This window comes from Hoplias malabaricus, chromosome 9 (assembly GCF_029633855.1).
Source record: "Hoplias malabaricus isolate fHopMal1 chromosome 9, fHopMal1.hap1, whole genome shotgun sequence".
Lineage (NCBI taxonomy): Eukaryota > Metazoa > Chordata > Actinopteri > Characiformes > Erythrinidae > Hoplias > Hoplias malabaricus.
The window spans coordinates 8,449,491-8,467,998 of record NC_089808.1 but is presented as its reverse complement, the minus strand read 5'-3'; the positions used below and the strand labels follow the sequence as shown (position 1 = coordinate 8,467,998).

Here is an 18,508-nt window from a genome sequence, read left to right as displayed (position 1 = left end):
TTGTACTGTCCACAGTATATAATTGCTGCTTTTAAATGATCATTCTACAAAACAATGGGTTGCTAAAAACAACAGATAAACTAGTTGTAATTACCATATATGGTTGATATAGTTCGTCATCTTTGGACAGAGGTCAAACACAAGTGGATTCGGAGACAGAAGGGAGAGCTAACACAGAAATACTGATCTAACCAATAAAGGGTTACATCTTTACGACTTTTTCTACGACTTTCATTCATTCATTCATTATCTGTAACCGCTTATCCAGTTCAGGTTCACGGTGGGTCCAGAGCCTACCTGGAATCATTGGGAGCAAGACGGGAATACACCCTGGAGGGGGCGCCAGTCCTTCACAGGGCAACACACACACACACCTACGGACACTTTGGAGTCGCCAATCCACCTACCAACGTGTGTTTTTGGACTGTGGGAGGAAACCGGAGCACCCGGAGGAAACCCACGCGGACACAGGGAGAACACACCACACTCCTCACAGACAGTCACCCGGAGGAAACCCACGCAGACACAGGGAGAACACACCACACTCCTCACAGACAGTCACCCAAAGCGGGAATCGAACCCACAACCTCCAGGTCCCTGGAGCTGTGTGACTGTGACACTACCTGCTGCGCCACCGTGCCGCCCTTTTCTACGACTTAGAAAATAATAATGATAATAATAAAAGACATTTTACAAAGCTGGTGCTTTAAATGAACACTAGGTAGTATTTGTACCTTAATATTTACAGAGACTGTCGCTCTGCTACTCAGCACTTCAGAAACTGCACTACAAAACTTTAGGAGGAGGGTAGGAAGCCACCGCATCCATCCCCCTTCCATGTGATTTCAGGACTGCTGTAGAAATGAATTACTCAGCTGTAGGAGAAGCCTAGGAGCAAAAACACCCCAATGTTAACTGGCATTATTGTGCATGTATCGAATGTGAACGTAAATCAGCCAAACCGATCTTAGAAAAACTCAAATTTGGTTTGAATCTCCAATCGACAGAGCCTTGGTCAGTTGGCGAGGATTGACCCTGTAACCTCAGTTGGTTTCTTCCGACTTCTGTGGAGTGAAATCCAACAGCTTTACTCATGTTGTTTCTGTCTGTGCCTACGTATGTCCAAATACATTATCAGAACTCAGGCTTTAAGATGACTACCACTGTTTTTAGTGTTGCCATCTCTTGTTTTATGTCCTATATCATAAGCAAATCATTGCAAAGTGGCTGATTAACTTGACAAGGTTTGAGATATCCCAGCTTCCCCTTTGATTTATGCGTCTGAGCAAGTGGGCGGAGCTTGAAAAAGTAACATTTCATGAGTCCACACCTTGGCTTGACTGGTTCTTTGGCTGTTGTGTGTTCTGGCAGGGCCTTGCCTCATAGTGGCTCATTTCAAAGCTTGTGGGCTTGGGAAGACCAGTGCAAGGAGCTGAAACATTGCTGGTGTAAACTGCGCTGCACCTGAAGCGATGCTTGGACAGGTTTGGAAAGCGAAACTACAGAGGAGCTAATAAGCATTAAATTAAATGAAGGCTCAAAATGCGGCAAGAATTTTTTTTTTTTTCGTAGCAATTACAGGCAGAGCTCACGGAATAATAAACAGCTGGGCAAAACATGAATCTACGTTACTGTGTAAAGGGCGACTGCAAGTACAGTGTGTACTGATCCCTCCGAGGACACACTAGCAACACGTTATTATCAAGTGTCTGAATGTCATAAAGCCCTTATTAAATGCCGCTTAATTAACCTGTTCTTCTTATTATTGCTGTATGAGTGGATGTGAATGAGCTAGAAGGTCATGTACCTGAGCTGATCTGGATTCCGTAGAACCTTGGGCATGAGCCAACCTCAGGATAAAACCCATTGACACACACTTCCTTTCTGCCCCAGTGCATTTGCACATGAAAAACTGCAAAATCCACAAAACGGTGGGTTTATACCTCGTACGTTCCTAATGTATACACATGCTTGTTATGATAATTCCCATTCTATCCTAAGGGCATGACGTGCGGTGTTGAATGAGCTATTATGTGAGCAAACCCGCATCCATAAATGACTCCATGCAAATGACTTGCCGTATATAGCAGCTGTGTACATTTTCTTACAGAAACCAATGAGAAACACGTGTGCAACTATTTAGTTGTGAAAAAGCCCATTAAGATTTGCACGTCTCTCATAGCGGGTCTGTTGCGCAGAGCACATAAAGCTCTATTCATAACACACTGTAAGCTGGCAATTATGTGGACATCATTCATTTCAAATGCCATCCATCAGCCTAAAGGCAGATATAGATTGTATCGTTTCAGCTAATCTGAATCACAAATCCTGAATTGTGAAAGATATTCTATTTTTTGCCCCCAAGGGGTCATTATCATCAAGAGGAAAGTTCAATCCATGGGGATGCCTCAGCTATTCAGGACCGGGAGACCTAGAGATCACAGTCAGCCTTGCTTTATATGTGGTTAGGATATAAACACACTACCAATATCTGCCCACTCACAGTGCTTGATAGCTGATGTGAAATATGTGGGCAGTTTGCATTCCCTCCTGTTATGTTAAGTTGTTCAGTGGCAGATCTGGATAATGGGAAAACCGTCAGACAATAAGCAGAATTCCGGGGTTCCAACAGCCAATGATATCACAGAAAGACGTGACATTAACTTCCTGCTGTGGCTTTTTTTTTTTTTTGTAAACATAGAACCACTATATCTGCAAATATGAATCTTATTTTCTTATGATTTCTAATATTAGTCCTGCTCTTCTCATGGATTATGTTGTTTTGTTAGAGACAAGGATGCATTTAAAGAAGCAAAACAAACACATCAATCTGTGGAAAAGTAAGTGATATTAATACTGATTTACATTTATATCACAGTTCCACAGTCAAGTGCCTGATCGCTTTATACCCCTCCTGCCAACACTTGCCATTGGGCATAATGAGCTTAGACCCATGGGCAGCTGTTCCAGAGTGTCTCATTTTATTTGACAAGCTGAACTCAGTCGACTTCAGACATTCTCTATCGTCTTGGGCCTGTTGTCAGATTTTTTTTATCATCTAATTTAGTGTGAAGAACATATGAATATGAATGTTTTTTTTTTGCAGAAAATGTGGCCTAGAGTTTATTAGCATCAACTTATGCAGCGTGACATGCGCTAAACTTATAAGACAGCTGTTATCGCACAGTCCTCCGTGTGCTTATGTCAGCACTTCTGACTCTGAGTCTCAGAAGTGTTTCTCTAGCAGGGAGCTGTCAGTCACAGTGAAGCAGAGTCACTCAGTGGGCACTGTCAACTGTCTCTGGAGCTGTCTGTTTACAAGCGTGACCATTTTAACCACTGGATTTTTGACCATTTTCAGACCAGACATTGGATTTTTATCGCATCGCATCGCAGGCAAAACAAGTTCTGAACATTTTCTACATTGTCAAATTAAATATAATCGATACTTGCCTATTTATTTCTTGACACCACTATTAACAGTGTTCAGAATTAGAGTGAATCCCATTTCACGCCTTGCCCCTACCACTTAGCCCTGTACCCTTCGTTTTGGAGTAGGATGTAGGGGGGGTCTCGGTTCCTGTCGGGAAATAAACCCACAAACGTCCTTTAAAAACTATGATAACAATTGAATTATCTTATTTTAATGCAGTTTTAATGAATTATGAGCCATAACAAGCATAAACATCACTAGTGGTATGCTGAGGTCTCAGTAGGTAGCTAGTTAATTTCCTGTTCAATTATGTTCTAGCGCCTGAGGCTACTGCAACATTTAAGGTGGAACTGGAAGGTTAAAAACAAAGCTACGGAATAAGAAGCTGGATTCAGTTTCATATCATAGGAGAGTTTGCTGAGCACTTCTGTTCTGAAGGTGTATGATGCCCTAAATTCATCTCCTCTGATATCACTGCAGACTGACACTGACAGATCTACCTTAAGAGCACCACTAGCCTCTGTAGGAAGCAGTTCTCTTTTTGTTTTGTGTTCTGATGACGTGTCCTGCTGAGGAAGGGTCGTCTCGTTTCGTAGGGGAAGATTTTAATCACTACACAGTGAAACTGTTGGACTCTGCTTTAAAGTTAGAACAGCAACAGCTGGGTTGCAGCATGATGTAAAGATTGGGTATAAACGGATGGGTATAAACATCTTTAGCTATGGGTTGTGGAGTTGTGGGTGCACCTCCATTCCGTACCCCAGGAATCAGCTGGAGTCTTTGTGATCCAGAACTAATCAACTGACATCAGAACCCATCCTCACTAATGCTCTCCTGGCTGAATGCCATCAGTTTCTTCCGATGTTCCAGCATCTTCCCTGAAGAGTAGAAGCAGTTACTGCAGCAAATGAGAACAAACTCGTTATTAACAGCTCTCAATTCAGTGGGAACGGTAGAGGAGCAAAGGTCAGAATGTCAATTTGTTCTTAATGGCCAGAAATTGTTTGAGCACCTTGATTGACATTGCTGTGTAATGTGAAGCTCTGTTGTAAGCTGATGATTTGGCCCCGTGCTGCTGACTTTGGCAGGAAACGGAGAATGCGGTAAAGGCCCGAAGGGCAGCTTTACGTTCGGCTGGTGGCTGTCGGACGAGGGAGGTTTGAGGAATGCAGAAAGAGCGCCTGTAAGACAGGTTTATGACTGAATGTACTCTGCTAAAGGAGCAGGGGAGAATGGCGTCTGAGCTTCAGTTCAGGTCAGACTGTATGGCTTTTGGCAGGAGATAAGCCTCGATCCTTCAGGTGAAGACAAACGCTGAGAGACAATGGGCTGCTGTGGGCTTGACTTGACTGTGGGTTTTTTTTTTTAGTTGTATAGAACAAGTCTCCCTCTCTTTCTTTCTCTCTCTCTCTTTCTCTCTCTCTCTCTCTCTCTTTCTTTCTCTCTCTCTCTTTCTTTCTCTCTCTCTCTCTCTCTCTCTCTCTGTGTGTGTGTGTGTGTGTGTGTACCGTACCAGGGTGATAAGAGCAGCCAGAATTGCATTTGCACTCGGCTCAAACAGACCCTTCCATGTTGATGTACTTTTTGCAGGTGGAGAAGCTCCTGCTTTTCCTTTTTGTTTACATTGATAGAGCCTCCAACTCGCTTTCTCTTTCTCTCTCTCTCTCTCTCTCTCTCTCTCTCTCTCTCTCTCTCTCTCTCTCTTTCTCTCTCTCTCCCTCTCTCTGTATCCCTCTTGTCACTGGTTGTGTTAAAACAGAATGAAAGGAGACAAGACTAGAGAGAGAGAGAGAGAGACAGAGAGAGAGAGGGTGATTCCTTGTGAAAGGCCTGGTCACTGGTCGTGTGTGTGTGAGAGAGAGAGTGTGTGTGTGTGCATTGTCTGTTTCTCAGAAGTCAACAAAGCAATGTCTGCTTCTCTTCATAATTTCCTGTGTGCGCTCCTCCTTTCCCAGAGAAATGAAACATCCTCCTTTTTCCCTCTGTTTTTTTTTCCAGTTCAGACGCTTCGGCTCGGCTGCGTGTCCAATACAGCGTCCAGCCTCTTAATAAAACACACTGAATAATCACAGCAGCCGTGCGCAGATCCGCGGCTTCCTGTCTTATATGTTTATCCAGATGGACCTTTAATTATCTCAACCAGTCCACCTTAAGTCTGCTATTATTATTATTGTTATTATTATTATTGTTTCAGCATTGTCTTTAACCATATGTTATGGCCTCCCAGAGCTTCTGGTCTTCTGTGAAGGTTTTGCACCAGACAATCTAAGATTGCTGTGAGGATTTGATTCCATTCAGCCACAAGAATATTAGAGAGTTGGAGAGTTATACGTACAACAGGATCTTACAGTTCTGTGCAGAATTTCCTGCTTCTGTTCTGAGCACTAACGCCATACGGGTGTAATTTCTCAGTCTGTTCTTTAGAACTGCTGAGTGTGAATTTGACCCATGGCCTTTGCTCCAGAGGGCTGGCTCCACAGTGAGCGTCCGTAGTGTGGAAATGATCAGAGTGGCATTTTTTATTAATATCCTCCTGCTTTAATTATGCTGCATAGATCATTAGTAGAACTGTAGTTGGAGCAGTACTCTAGCGTAGTGTGTGTGTGGTGAGGAGGGGGGTTCTGAGAGAAAGTGTTTGCCCAGGGGAGGTAGTTTCATGCCCAGGAAGGAGCCCATGTTAGGGCACAGTGTCACTGAGCCGCTTCACTGAGCGTGAGTTTCTGTGTGTGTGTGTGTGTGTGTGTGTGTGTGTGTGTGTGTGTGTGTGTGTGTGTGTGTGTGTGTGTGTGTGTGTGTGTGTGTGTGTGTGTGTGTGTGTGTGTGTGTGTGTGTGTGTGTGTGTGTGTGTGTGTGTGAGGTGAGAGAGAGAAGACAGTGAAGAAATGAAAGATGGAGAATGAAAGCAAACCTAAACAGCAGTAAAGTTATACACTTTGAAAGGTGCAGTACTTTCCATTGATTGAAAGGGAAATATCACCAATTTTTCTAAATTTCTCCAGGATGTAAATTAAAAGTCATAGAAAGGAGGGTTAATTATAGAGATACTAATTGACGCTCTGTCTACAACTCAAACCCAGCCGTTTAATTTACAATCGCACGGTACCACATTTTATTTAACAGTTTAATTGATATTGCTCATTTTAAAACCGTGATAAATCTGGAATGAAAACACAAACCAGTTCTGTGATGTGCTTCACCTCTAAATATGTTCTCTTTGGTCACCCTTTTAACCCGTAAATTATGAAGAGATCTTGACAAATGATTTGAATTACCCTTTAAAGGAACACTAGGTAAGATTTGGTATTTTTGCCCTTGGGCTCCCCCTACAGTTGCAGAGGCTCTACAACTCATAATGATTTTAAAAATAAAACAATGTGTTCCTTTAATTACCCAGAATTCCTCTGTTATACTGTGTATGAACGGCTGGACTAATCTCGGTAGAAGAAGTAAGATATACTCTAGGATCTTCACGTCCAAATCCGAGTAAATGCTAGAGGTTTTTAAAGCCCCAGCCAAAGGAAACAAACCCTAGATTTTTTGACCTCTTAGTGCTGTATAAAAAGGGCCCAGTGTGTTGCAATCATTTACAGGATTATTCGGTAGAATATGTGCAGTTGCAGCTCTGCTAAATTATGAAGTAACCAAACAGTGTGCATATTTAACTCCATCTGTGCTGACCTCTCCTCAGTCCACCCTGCAGCAGGTGTCAATAACTAGACCAGCGCAGGCCTAACATATTCCGTCCAGGTGCGGCGAGCCTCTGACTGGAGCCTAATTGGCAGCGTTGAGGGTTAAACTGCAGGGGATAGAGCCGACTTTGAGACGGTTCCTTCTTTGTGATTCTGTCCATATCCTTTAGGGCAGTGCTTTTTCCCACTTCCAGCTCTTTCCCACCACCCTGCCCCCCCCCACCCCTCCTTTCAATACATACCTGTTTGCGAGAGGCCTGGGGGGCCACTGACCACCATCCATAATGTATGAGTTTTGTACTTCAGGAATTTCTGACCAAGTCTTGCCTCACAATCTGAAACCAAAACAAAGGCTCAAAGACAGACAGGGTGGCTCACACATGTAGACACACACACACACACACACACACACACATCAAAATGTAGTGAAATTCAGTTCAATTAACTAAATAGTTTAAAAAGATTGAGAAAATTATGAAGACATTTGATTCTTTCTCTATTTGATTCTTTTGATTCAGAATCAAAAGAATCACTGTTCAGATCACTGTATTTCCAGTTCTGATGCGATGTATTAATATCAACTCTAGCATTTAATGCAACTGACATCTCGCTCTCTGCCTCTCTCTTTTCAGTGAAGTTCCATGACTGTGGACGAGGTGGGCAAGTGAGATTCGAATGTAACCAGCCGTCAGATTTCCATATTAAACAGGATGGAGCGGTGTTGCCTCTCCGGGCGCTCCAACTCCCCTCCTCCTCCTCCTGGACCTCCTCACCTCTCCTGGTCATAGCAAGGGATCTCACCACTCAGGAGCAATGGCAAACGGAGATCAGACTCCAGCCCTCATGGGATATCAAAACACAGGTATGCAATACACACTGGTGCTTTGATAGAATGGCAGATAATCTTCTACTTCTAGTGTGCTGAGGCATGTCTTTTAATGGGCCACAACTGAGAAGATGGGAAGCCATCTCATGAATCTTAGGGGTAAAATAGGGTAAAGTGTAAGAACATGGGCAGACTTAGGATAGAGGCATATACAACACCCCAGCTTTGGGTAGTTGAGCAGTGGAACTGTTTTTTTTTTTTTCATATTCTGAGTGTGGGAACACGACAAGTGCCTTCAACCAACTCGGTTTTCTAGCAGTGGAACAATAATTCTCATTGCTGAATGGTGGTGTAGCATGTCTCTGTGGATTTGAAATGCATAGCGCATATTGGCTTTGGCCTCAGGTATGGATTTCGGAACAGAGACATGCCAGAGTGAATATGAAGTGAAAGAGGAGCCGGATCTGTGTCCTCCAGTGGAGTTTACAGGAAGCACAACCGTGTTGTTGTTTATTCTAAACTCTGCTACAGCTGACCTACTGTATGAACTGGTAAAGGAAGCAGTGGTGAACAGCGCCATGGTGCTGAAATCCAGCACTCCTCAGAATTCTTTCTCCAGGGTATTAAAGACTTTTCAGTCAACTCATTAAAACATCACACATTAAAACATCATCTGATGTAGGTTTACAGCGCTGCAAAAGTTTGGGCACCCATGGTCGTGAAGAATTCTTCAGGAAACAAATGACAACAATGTCACTGCCACACCTCCAGAAAAGTAAATAAACAATATTAATTAAGTGGTTCTCAAACTGTTCATTTTTTGTGACTAGGTGTGCTAGGCTCGGACCTAGGCAAATTAAGGAAGCCTTTTTAGCTACTCTTTAGCCTTGGTAATTGCATGTTGTAGCTGAAAGCCACAGGCATCAGTGTAGTGCCATATGGTGCAATGTGCCTTGCCGTGAACCCATCTAATTCCATTTCCCGATTATGATTAGCATGAAAGCTAAGTGCTAATTCGCAGAGGGAATGACACATACCCAAACTCGTGCATGTGATTGCTGCTAAACTTTAACATCCCTAATGGCACTTTAATGTAAGCCATGCCAACTGCCTAGACTCTTTATATTCTCCAGCCCCAGAGTTCTATTCAAGGAGCAATCAGTGATTTCCTGAGGACAACCATTATACAGACACCTAGGGATCTAGAATGTATGAGAGAATCTTAACAGACCCTGCATTAAAGATGGCTGCCCTACGTAGGTGACCCACTCTGTGGAACATAAGCTGGTTCATTCAGGGACGGCAGAGCAGTTGGATCTGATGTAACTCACTTTATGGAGAGGAAAAAAGTAATAAATAAGCACTTTCAGAAATAGTGTTTGATATTGGTGGTAAAAGTCAATTATTGCACCTTTTAAAAAGAACAAGATGTTACCATCCCGTTAAAACCCCAACAAATTTGGCTCGCCTTCCTCTCTCTCTCTCTTTCTTATTCGGTCCATTTACACATTATGGCTCTTTCCCTAGCCCCCCTTCAGGACAGTTTAATTCTTCACGCCTTTTAAAGCACGGGTGATTTAACAGCTCAAACCAAACAGGTGTTCCGAGCGAATGGACCGACGCTCCGTGATTAAAACTTAATGTCTCGATTTATGGCCTCAACACAAAACCGTACACCCCACAAATGCGACTGCAGAGGAACAGTCGCAAAGCAGCACCTTGTTTAAATTAAAATAAATAAATAAATAAATAAATAAAAATACAAGAAAAGCTCCCCTAGTGGTCAGCTGCAGTAGGTGCAGCATCTGACACTGGAAATCTGAAGTGCTCTCTGGTCATAGGTTTTGTTTCTTTCCTCAGTGAAACTACACCATGCGAGCAGGATTACCACTTCCATTACCATTTCCATAGTGTCCCGGGGTAATATGTAGATTTATTTCCGTCTGTGTGTTTTTCCCAACGTCCGAAAAAAAAATTACAGGCTTAATTACTTATTCACTGAAGTCAGCAGCCATTTTACATTTGTAATCCTGTCTGGATGCAAATCTCTACATTTTAACAGGCTGACCTCACCTTGTCTTTGATAAAATAGGTGTTGGGTCACTGCAATGCATTGTGTTTAGCCTCTGAATGTGCGTTAACATAGATACCAGGAAAAAAAACAATGCAAAATCCATAGTAGCAACATCAGAGGCACTGTTCTCCTTATTACAGCTCAGTGAAGCGTCACAATGACTTTGAAGCTGAAGATAAAATACTATGTACCGTTGCTTTAACGTAAATTAATCCTCTAATATTAAGTGTCTATATTTTTCACTTCAAAAATGACTCTACCATAACCAGAGGTACTGTACTGACCTGGGAAGTGAGCCCTTTTATATCAGTTTGTGCAGTAAGTTTGTGTTTGTTGTCCCCCTCCTGCACAGGCAGCTGGCACAGCTTTATGGGAGTGTTTTGCTGGTGATTAGAGCCAAACCGGTATGAATTGTGATGTGCGGCTCAGTGTCAGGCCGCGTGGAGCACGACAGCCTGTGGTTATTTATAAACCGCGGTGTGTTTTTTAGCCTGGCGAGGTGATTTACTCATTTGCACGTCTTCACGGCGCTGTGCAGGCGCCTGGGATCAGGACCTTTTTTTTTATTTCACTTATTTCACAACTTTAAATGGTGCAAATTGTCTGGGTTATGAAGAGTCTACTGTAACATTCCCAGCGGAATATCCTTCCTCTCGATTCTCCTCTCCCACTTTTCTTCGGCTGCCCTTTTTCTTCACAGCTCCCCCCCACCCACCACCTTTTTCCGCTTCTTACTCCAACTTGTCTGTCTGTCTCTGTGTCTCTCTCTTCATCTAAGCACTGTTTTTCTGCTCATGCCCAAGTCTTTTCCTAGACTTCTGTTTAGAAGAAACCTATGTAGGGATTCAGTCAGAACTGCTACAGCCAAGACACTTCGTATAAGAATAAAAAAATAATACAATTGGAAAAAAATGTAATTACTTGTACTTCATTGGACCTTCAATATCCTTCACTATGTGAGATATATATTCATAAATAGTATTATATTATCATATATACAAATATAGCCTTAAACAAGTATTTATTTAATTTTATATTATAATCTTAGTCAAACAAAGGTAAAGAAACTTTTGGAAGTAAATGATTGAGATGATTCTAGTGGCTTTTTCATAACTTATATATATATCAAGCTTTGCTTGTTCTTTGATATGGATGTTTGGCAGATTTGACTTTCACTGGATGTCTCAACCTCACTTTGTTTAGTTTGTAAATTAAGCTGGAGCTAATTTGCTATAAAGGTCACATTCATCTGCCCCCCCCCCCTTCTCTTGTTAATGTACTATTCTGGAAACATGAGGTTTTGTCCTAATAATAACTCTAATTTCTACTAGCGCCTGTATAGGAGTTCCAATGTTATGTTAGCATCAGATAAACCCCTCAGGGCATTCTGGACTAATGAAAAATGTAGTTTTTCCCCCATGGAACTAAAATTCTGATGTTTATTATTAATTATTTATTGTATATCTTTCTGCAGTTTGCTTCTGTATTTGGAAATTCACAATCCTGGCAGTTGATTGTTGACATTCGTAAGTGTAATTCAGCGAATTTCTGTGCCAATAACGGGTGGCATTTACTGTGACTTTTTTTTTTTTTGCAAATTCTGAAAATGTACATTTAAAAAACTGGCCCAAAACTGCCATAAAGAGAATGCTGATGGCTGTAAAAAACAAAAACCCACTCAAATCTCTCCACCTCACTCACTTCGATGCCACCCCTGATCGCGGGAGCTTACGCCTTTTGAAGATTATTTGCAGAAACACCGCTCATTTTGCAGGTTATTCAGGCGATATTCCTTTACTGTGCACACTATTTCTACATTCCTGTACAGTACAATGTTATATACTAACAGTGCTTAACTGGTAAATTACTAAGTGTTTACTGTACTTCTAGAGTCAGTATAGTCATTTATTTAAGCTCTTTGCATTGTTCCTAACGGCATATACGTGCCATATTTACAGTACTGTTCCTCGTACTGTGTTTAAAACTCACCACAAATAATTTGTCTCGCTGTTAGTCCCTGGTGTTATGTCAATGGGCGGATGTGTACGTGCTTTTGTAGCCCGAAACGAGTCGGCATAATTAATACAAGCTGGAATAAACAGCACGGTGAGGCAGCTTCTGCTCATTAAGCAACGTATCTCCTGCAGGTTTGGGTTTTTAATGGTGTCATTAGTCTCAGCGCTCATTGTTTTCATAAGGATGCGCCACCAACTAAGACTGATATCCCGACCGCTTGTAAACACGCTCATAAATATTAAATACAAACATGCGAACTGACAAGGGAAAGATTTGGCGGCTAGATGCACTCTGCCATGTGTCAGCTTGCGGACTTATATCTCACTAATGTAGACGACAAGCGTGCAGCTCGTTTCGTAGCAGACCCACTTTCAGCATCTACGTCCCATTCCTCACTGCTTTCAGTGGATGATGATGCTTCGTATAGGGGTTTATTGCATCAGCCATTTTCTGGAGTTTTTCCTGAGGCTTATATTTGTTCCAAATCAGAAAAGTCAAATACAGGGTTTTTTTTAAATATGTATATTTTTAGACAAAGGTAAATGGTTCCAAACATAAATGCTTTCCAGTAGCTGATATGAAGTATTAGAACAGATCAAAGCAAAACCGTCCTTTCAGACAGAAAGCCGGATCCCTCGTTGAAGCCTCAGCCGACCGGAGCCGGGAGTCCAAGAGAGAACAGAGTGCAGAGTGTGAATTATACAGTGACAAACGGGGGTCAACTATTTCTCCAGGCTGTGGAGAAAGCGAAGCCAGTGAAGTTCAGTGCATGCTTCAGAGAACTGAACTCAGTTACAGTCCTTACAGTGTCTTCCTTATTTAACGTAAAGTCTAGAGTCTGTACGTGATGATACCGACTATAACTCATAGCATTATTTATAACTAAAAGTCAGATATGTAAATGTTTCTATCCTGCCCCAAGCCAAACTGTTGTTTTTACCTCCTAGTCGTAGTTAGCAGGGGCCAGACCCGCTCCACAACTGGCCCCTGCCTTTCCCCAATCAGTCAGTGCAGTGTTACACAATGGTGGGCATCTCTTACATAACAAATTGTACCTAAGCAGTGAAGATTCTCCTCCAGAAGTTTTGAGCTTTCTAGTGGCATTTTATTAACAGCAAGTTATATATAATTAGTTGTTGGCTTTAAGTTGTTGCTTGTCTATTCCAGCTTGGTGGCATCGTGTGAATGGGGAAGTCTAGGGAAAGGAGTGGGATTGATACTGAACAAATTCAGGAGAAAAAATGTGTTTTTTTTTTTTTACAATAATAAGAATAATCACATTCTAAGTCACAGACTGAGAGTAAAAAATAGAATACAGCGACTGTCATTGTGACTCTGGCCTCAGCGCTGTAACTCAGAACTATAACTTTTGGAGGAGGGGGCTCTAAGGGTGTGTTCCGACTTGCCAGCTTTGATTGAATTAAAACGAATCCTGAGAACATGGGTCTGTTTCTACAAGGACCTCAAGGTAAACTCACTCAACCCCATTTTTTTAAACTTACATTGGTTCATTGTAACACAACTCCAGGGACCTGGAAGTTGTGGGTTCAATTCCCGCTCCAGGAGTTTGTTGTGTTCTCCCTGTGTCTGCGTGGGTTTCCTCCAGGTGACTGTCTGTGAGGAGTGTGGTGTGTTCTCCCTGTGTCTGCGTGGGTTTCCTCCGGGTGCTCCGGTTTCCTTCCACAGTCCAAAAACACATGTTGGTAGGTGGCTTGGCGACTCAAAAGTGTCCGTGGGTGTGAGTGTGTGAGTGAATGTGTGAGTGTGGCGCCCCCTCCAGGGTGTATTTCCACCTTGTGCCCAGTGATTCCAGGTAGGCTCTGGACCCACCACGACCCTGAACTGGATAAGGGTTACAGATAATGAATGAATGAATGGTTCATTGTAAAGGTGTCAGTGTGAACTTGAACCAAACCAATCATCAATTTCTTGTTTGTTCTGGATCAAGGGAACCGAACTACAAGTCTGAACACACCCTAAACTTGTTCATCAGTGCCATGCAATGAATTCTGTAAGGTACAGAACAGTTTCTTCCATTTAGCTTTAGCTCAAAGTAGTCTCTAAACCAGAGGGTAGTTGTAAGTGCTAACATTAGCTGTAGGCTCATAAAAACACAATGTTCCACCATTATGCCTTAATGCAATGTTAGCTAAAGCCAATACAATATTTAAAACTGTATGAATTAATGATAGAAAGGCCTTTCCTCGCCAGATGTTGACGAGGTTGAGGTCGTAAAAATATTATGTGGACGGCCGGTCGTATGCCGTGCTGATGTAGACAGCATCTTCAACAGCATCGACCGAGCGTTCACATGCAATTAATGACATTTCCAATAGGGCCCTCGCCTGCGAGTTTATAAGGTCATTGTTAATAACCGCTGCTCCAACACACCGATTGTCATAAATCAGTGCGTGTTCACTAATCGCATCAGCAATTAGCTCCTTTATCTGCACGCTGAGCAGCACAGGCCCAAGGGACAGCTTTAATCAATGACCAGTAAAGATTTCTTCATTAACGTCTTCATGACCTCTTATATCTACACAGCTACCGCGAAAACACCATTCCAGCCTCAGGCTCCACTAATGGGCAGCGAGATCCTCATGTTCATGAGTAATCAAAAGTGCTTCTTATGGTTCCAGAGCATCCAGCACTCAAACTTTAAATCATTGCCATGGCTGCAGAGCTTATGAAGCCTCATGGACACTACAATTAACAGGTAGCACGGATTCACATGGTGTAATTCAGAGTGGTGTAAATTTAGACTCATTACTCCTCCCTCGTTCCTCATTAAAACTGCTGAAAGTGTAGCTTCTAAACTTTTTAATCCATACCTCATTTGTAAGCTCAGGAGGATTTGAATTTGATTATAACATACTGATGTACGGAGAGGAAAACCTTGCTTTATATCGAATTAGAAATTAGAGTATTCTGTGTTTGGATATATTTGGTGACTACATGTACTAAAACATGATGTCGCATTCACTAACAGCATAGTAGCACTCACTAGCAATACATAATCACAATGAAACATTCAGTAATAAGTCATTAGCATACAAAGCACAGGTTGAATGCAGAGGGCTTCAAATCCAGATCCTGGATCCCGGTTCCAGGACAGGATTTTACAGTTGTCAACAGGTGTGACACTATAGCTGTTATTGCACTTGACTGGCTAGGTATAGTGTCATACTGTCTGGCCTGGAACCTGGATCGTAAGTTCTATTTATATACACCTAACCACCAAAGTACAAAAAAAACCCAAAAGACAACAACCTCCTTGGTTCTACGCTCATGGTCCACTTTTATCAGCTCCTCTGCCCATTACAAAATGTGTTGGTATTATTTTACAATGATCAGGATCATCACAAAGCAGGTATTTTGATGGTGGATCATTCTCAAAACTGATGTGGCGTGTTATTATCTATTGTGCTTGAGTGGATCAGACACAGCAGTGCTGCTTGAGTTTTTAAACATTCATTATCTGTAACCCTTATCCAGTTCAGGGTCGCAGTGGGTCCAGAGCCTACCTGGAATCATTGGGCGCAAGGCAGGAATACACCCTGGAGGGGGCGCCAGTCCTTCACAGGGCCACCTACCAACGTGTGTTTTTTGACTGTGGGAGGAAACCGGAGCACCCAGAGGAAACCTACACAGACACAGGGAGAACACACCACACTCCTCACAGACGGTCACCCAGAGCAGGAATCGAACACACAACCTCCAGGTCCCTGGAGCTGTGTGACTGCGACACTACCTGCTGCGCCACCGTGCCGCCAGTTTTTAAACATTGGATTAAGAATGCACCACCAACCAAAAATATCCCAAAACCTGAGCAGCTATCTTTGACCTTAACCCTACAGCCAACCAAGCCAACGGTGGTGGCACAACACATTTAATGGGTAAACAGCATGTATAAAAACACACAACCTTATATGGTGTGTTTCCCAGTTGTGAAATCTCAGGTTCTCCCAGTAAAGAAGCTCAGGATCCAGTTTTCTTTGATAGAAATAAAAAGGCCAAGGTCATGTAGTTTGAAAATGAGTTGATATGATGGAATGACTGTCAAAGGCAGAGCTGTAGTCAATAAAGATTAGTCTGACATAACTGTCCTTATCTTTCATCTGTGACAGTGTTGTATGAATGGCTTGTGAAATTGCATCTTCTGGATGTGTTTTATTTTGTAACACATACTCAGACCTGGTCTGTAATCATTCAGGCAGCAAACTGGGTATATTTTCTTTGGAACAGGAATGATCTTCATGATATTTACCTTTGAACGTTAAAATCTACTCGAGAAGTAAGTAGGAAATAATACTAAACACACAGGAAGTCATTCCAAGAGATTTCCAAACTACAGTGTTTATTGCTCAGTGTTAGATATGATCGCCTTATGAAGTATTAATATAGTACTAGACTTTAGTGGGTTGCAGGACTCATATCTCCAACATAAGCTTGCTAGGACAACTGATAATCATTAGTGATTATTACAGTAGGTGACTGGAGAAAATGGCAGTGTGTTATAATATCTAACTATGTACTTTAATGTATATCTCTCTTGACATAATACTGATGAGATACAGCATTTTAAACCTTATAAATAACAGCCATAAGAAATGCTCTCATGTTTAACTGGTTATGATATCATTGTGACATACACGTACTGTCATTTCACCCCAGAATGTATCAAGATTAGTGCTGTCAATATTATCGCATTAACACACTATTGTATGTGGAAATTTAATGCATTAATTTTTTTGACGCTCATTTATCATTTACTTAATTTGCTCACAACGTCCTCCTTTAATTAGCTTTTTTACAGAGCTTAGTGACATATTGTTGGTTATATTTAGCGATGTATAAACTACCATTACATTCCTGTTGAGTTCAGAGGGAGATTATATTTTATTTATGTTGAAGTTATCATTGCCAACTCTTTCCACTCCCTCCCCTTTTATGCTCTGCCTCTCGCTCTCTCTCTGTCACAGCTTCTGTTCTCTTTTCTACCTTAACTTCTCTTTTTATCTCTCACAAAGTTGTTGGAGTTGGAATATGGAGGTGTTTTATTGTTTTAGCTGCAAGCTGTGCTTCAGTAGCATTAATTTTCTCCATTAAAGCTCCCAGGTGCAATGAATTTATTTAAAACAATTGACAGCTCTAGTCAGGATACGTTTTTTTTTTTTTTTTTTTCCCCCCTACCTAATTTAGTCACTGAGTTCCACTCCCTTAATTCCACACAATGTCACAAGCACAAGCTTCCTCTGAGACTTGCTTCTTTTCAAGCTGCTGCTAACACAACGGCACTGCACAGCTCAACACACTTGGAGGAGAGCACTGTCTCTCTGGACCTCATATTTCAGCTAACAGAAGGCCACACTGTGATTGTAATGTGGGGAGAAAGAAGACCATGTTTACACATTCAAAGAGTGATTAGTGGAGTTTAGAAAGGAACTCTGGACCAGTTTTGAACACATCTGTGTAAATGAAGGGAAAAATATTCCCAATCATTGTAGAGAAAGACATGACAGTTGTTATCACCCAAATTAACAGCATGTGTCAGGAGAGAAGTGTTAAGAACAAGCTGATCTTGTGGTCACAGCTCTGCTGAGGGAGGTGTTCTTTTGTTTGGGATGTGAGGTGCTGTTTTGTGTAGAGATATGTGTTAAGACCAAAAGAGAAATTCTTTTTTCTCCTTATGTTCTTCACACACTGAGAATTCACACCTGGAGCAGGTGCAGCAACAGGATACAGTAACGAGAGAGAGAAATGGGTATATTGTCCTGGGAGAATGAGCCTAGAGTGTTGTTCATATATTACACACAGCTCACAGACGAACAGCTACCAGCTCCACCTGCTACATCTTCTGAGCTGGATAATTTGCCTGCATACTATCACTGCATTAGGAACACCTACCTTGTATCTATGCTCCTTGCCCATTTTCTCAGCTCCACTGACTACACAGGAGCACATCGTAGTTCTAAAATTACAGGCTGTGGTCCACTTGTTTCTCTGCACATTTTTAATTCCCATTTCACCCTGCTCTTCAATGGTCAGGACCCCCTATCGGACAGTGAGTGTACACCAGTGGCGGATGCTGGTCTTTAAAGGAGGGGAAGCTCAATTTCGGCCTACATCTTAAAAAATGTGTTGGTTTATTTATACGTAAATTCGACTCTCCGTTCCTTTTCAAGAAAATGATCTGTGACCCTGTCGTACCAACAAGGCGTCTTTTCCAGGGACTTGACTAGTATCCTCTCAATGGCCAGCAGAGCTAGGCTGCTTAAACGGCCTTGGCCCATGTGAAGTGTGTCCGCCTGTGCTCCCACGGATCTTTACACCAAAGGATCACTGATTCGCTCATTTCGCTGTCAATCAAAAAAGGATTCCGCCTCAGACAGATCATCCAATCATCATGCAGAAGCTGAGCGTCCGGGCCAGCCGAGGCCAGCCCACTGCCCCATAGACCCCCAGAGAAG

The 18,508-nt window shown here is 42.2% G+C and overlaps 1 protein-coding gene across 1 annotated transcript in view; it reads left to right on the top strand.

The window, feature by feature from the left end:
- Positions 1–18,508, top strand: part of LOC136707144 (cadherin-2-like) — a 133,841-nt gene that overhangs the window by 71,127 nt on the left and 44,206 nt on the right. The window contains exon 3 of the mRNA XM_066681061.1: positions 7,755–7,984. Coding sequence (XP_066537158.1) covers positions 7,755–7,984 — 230 coding nt within the window. The remainder of the gene's footprint in view (positions 1–7,754; positions 7,985–18,508) is intronic.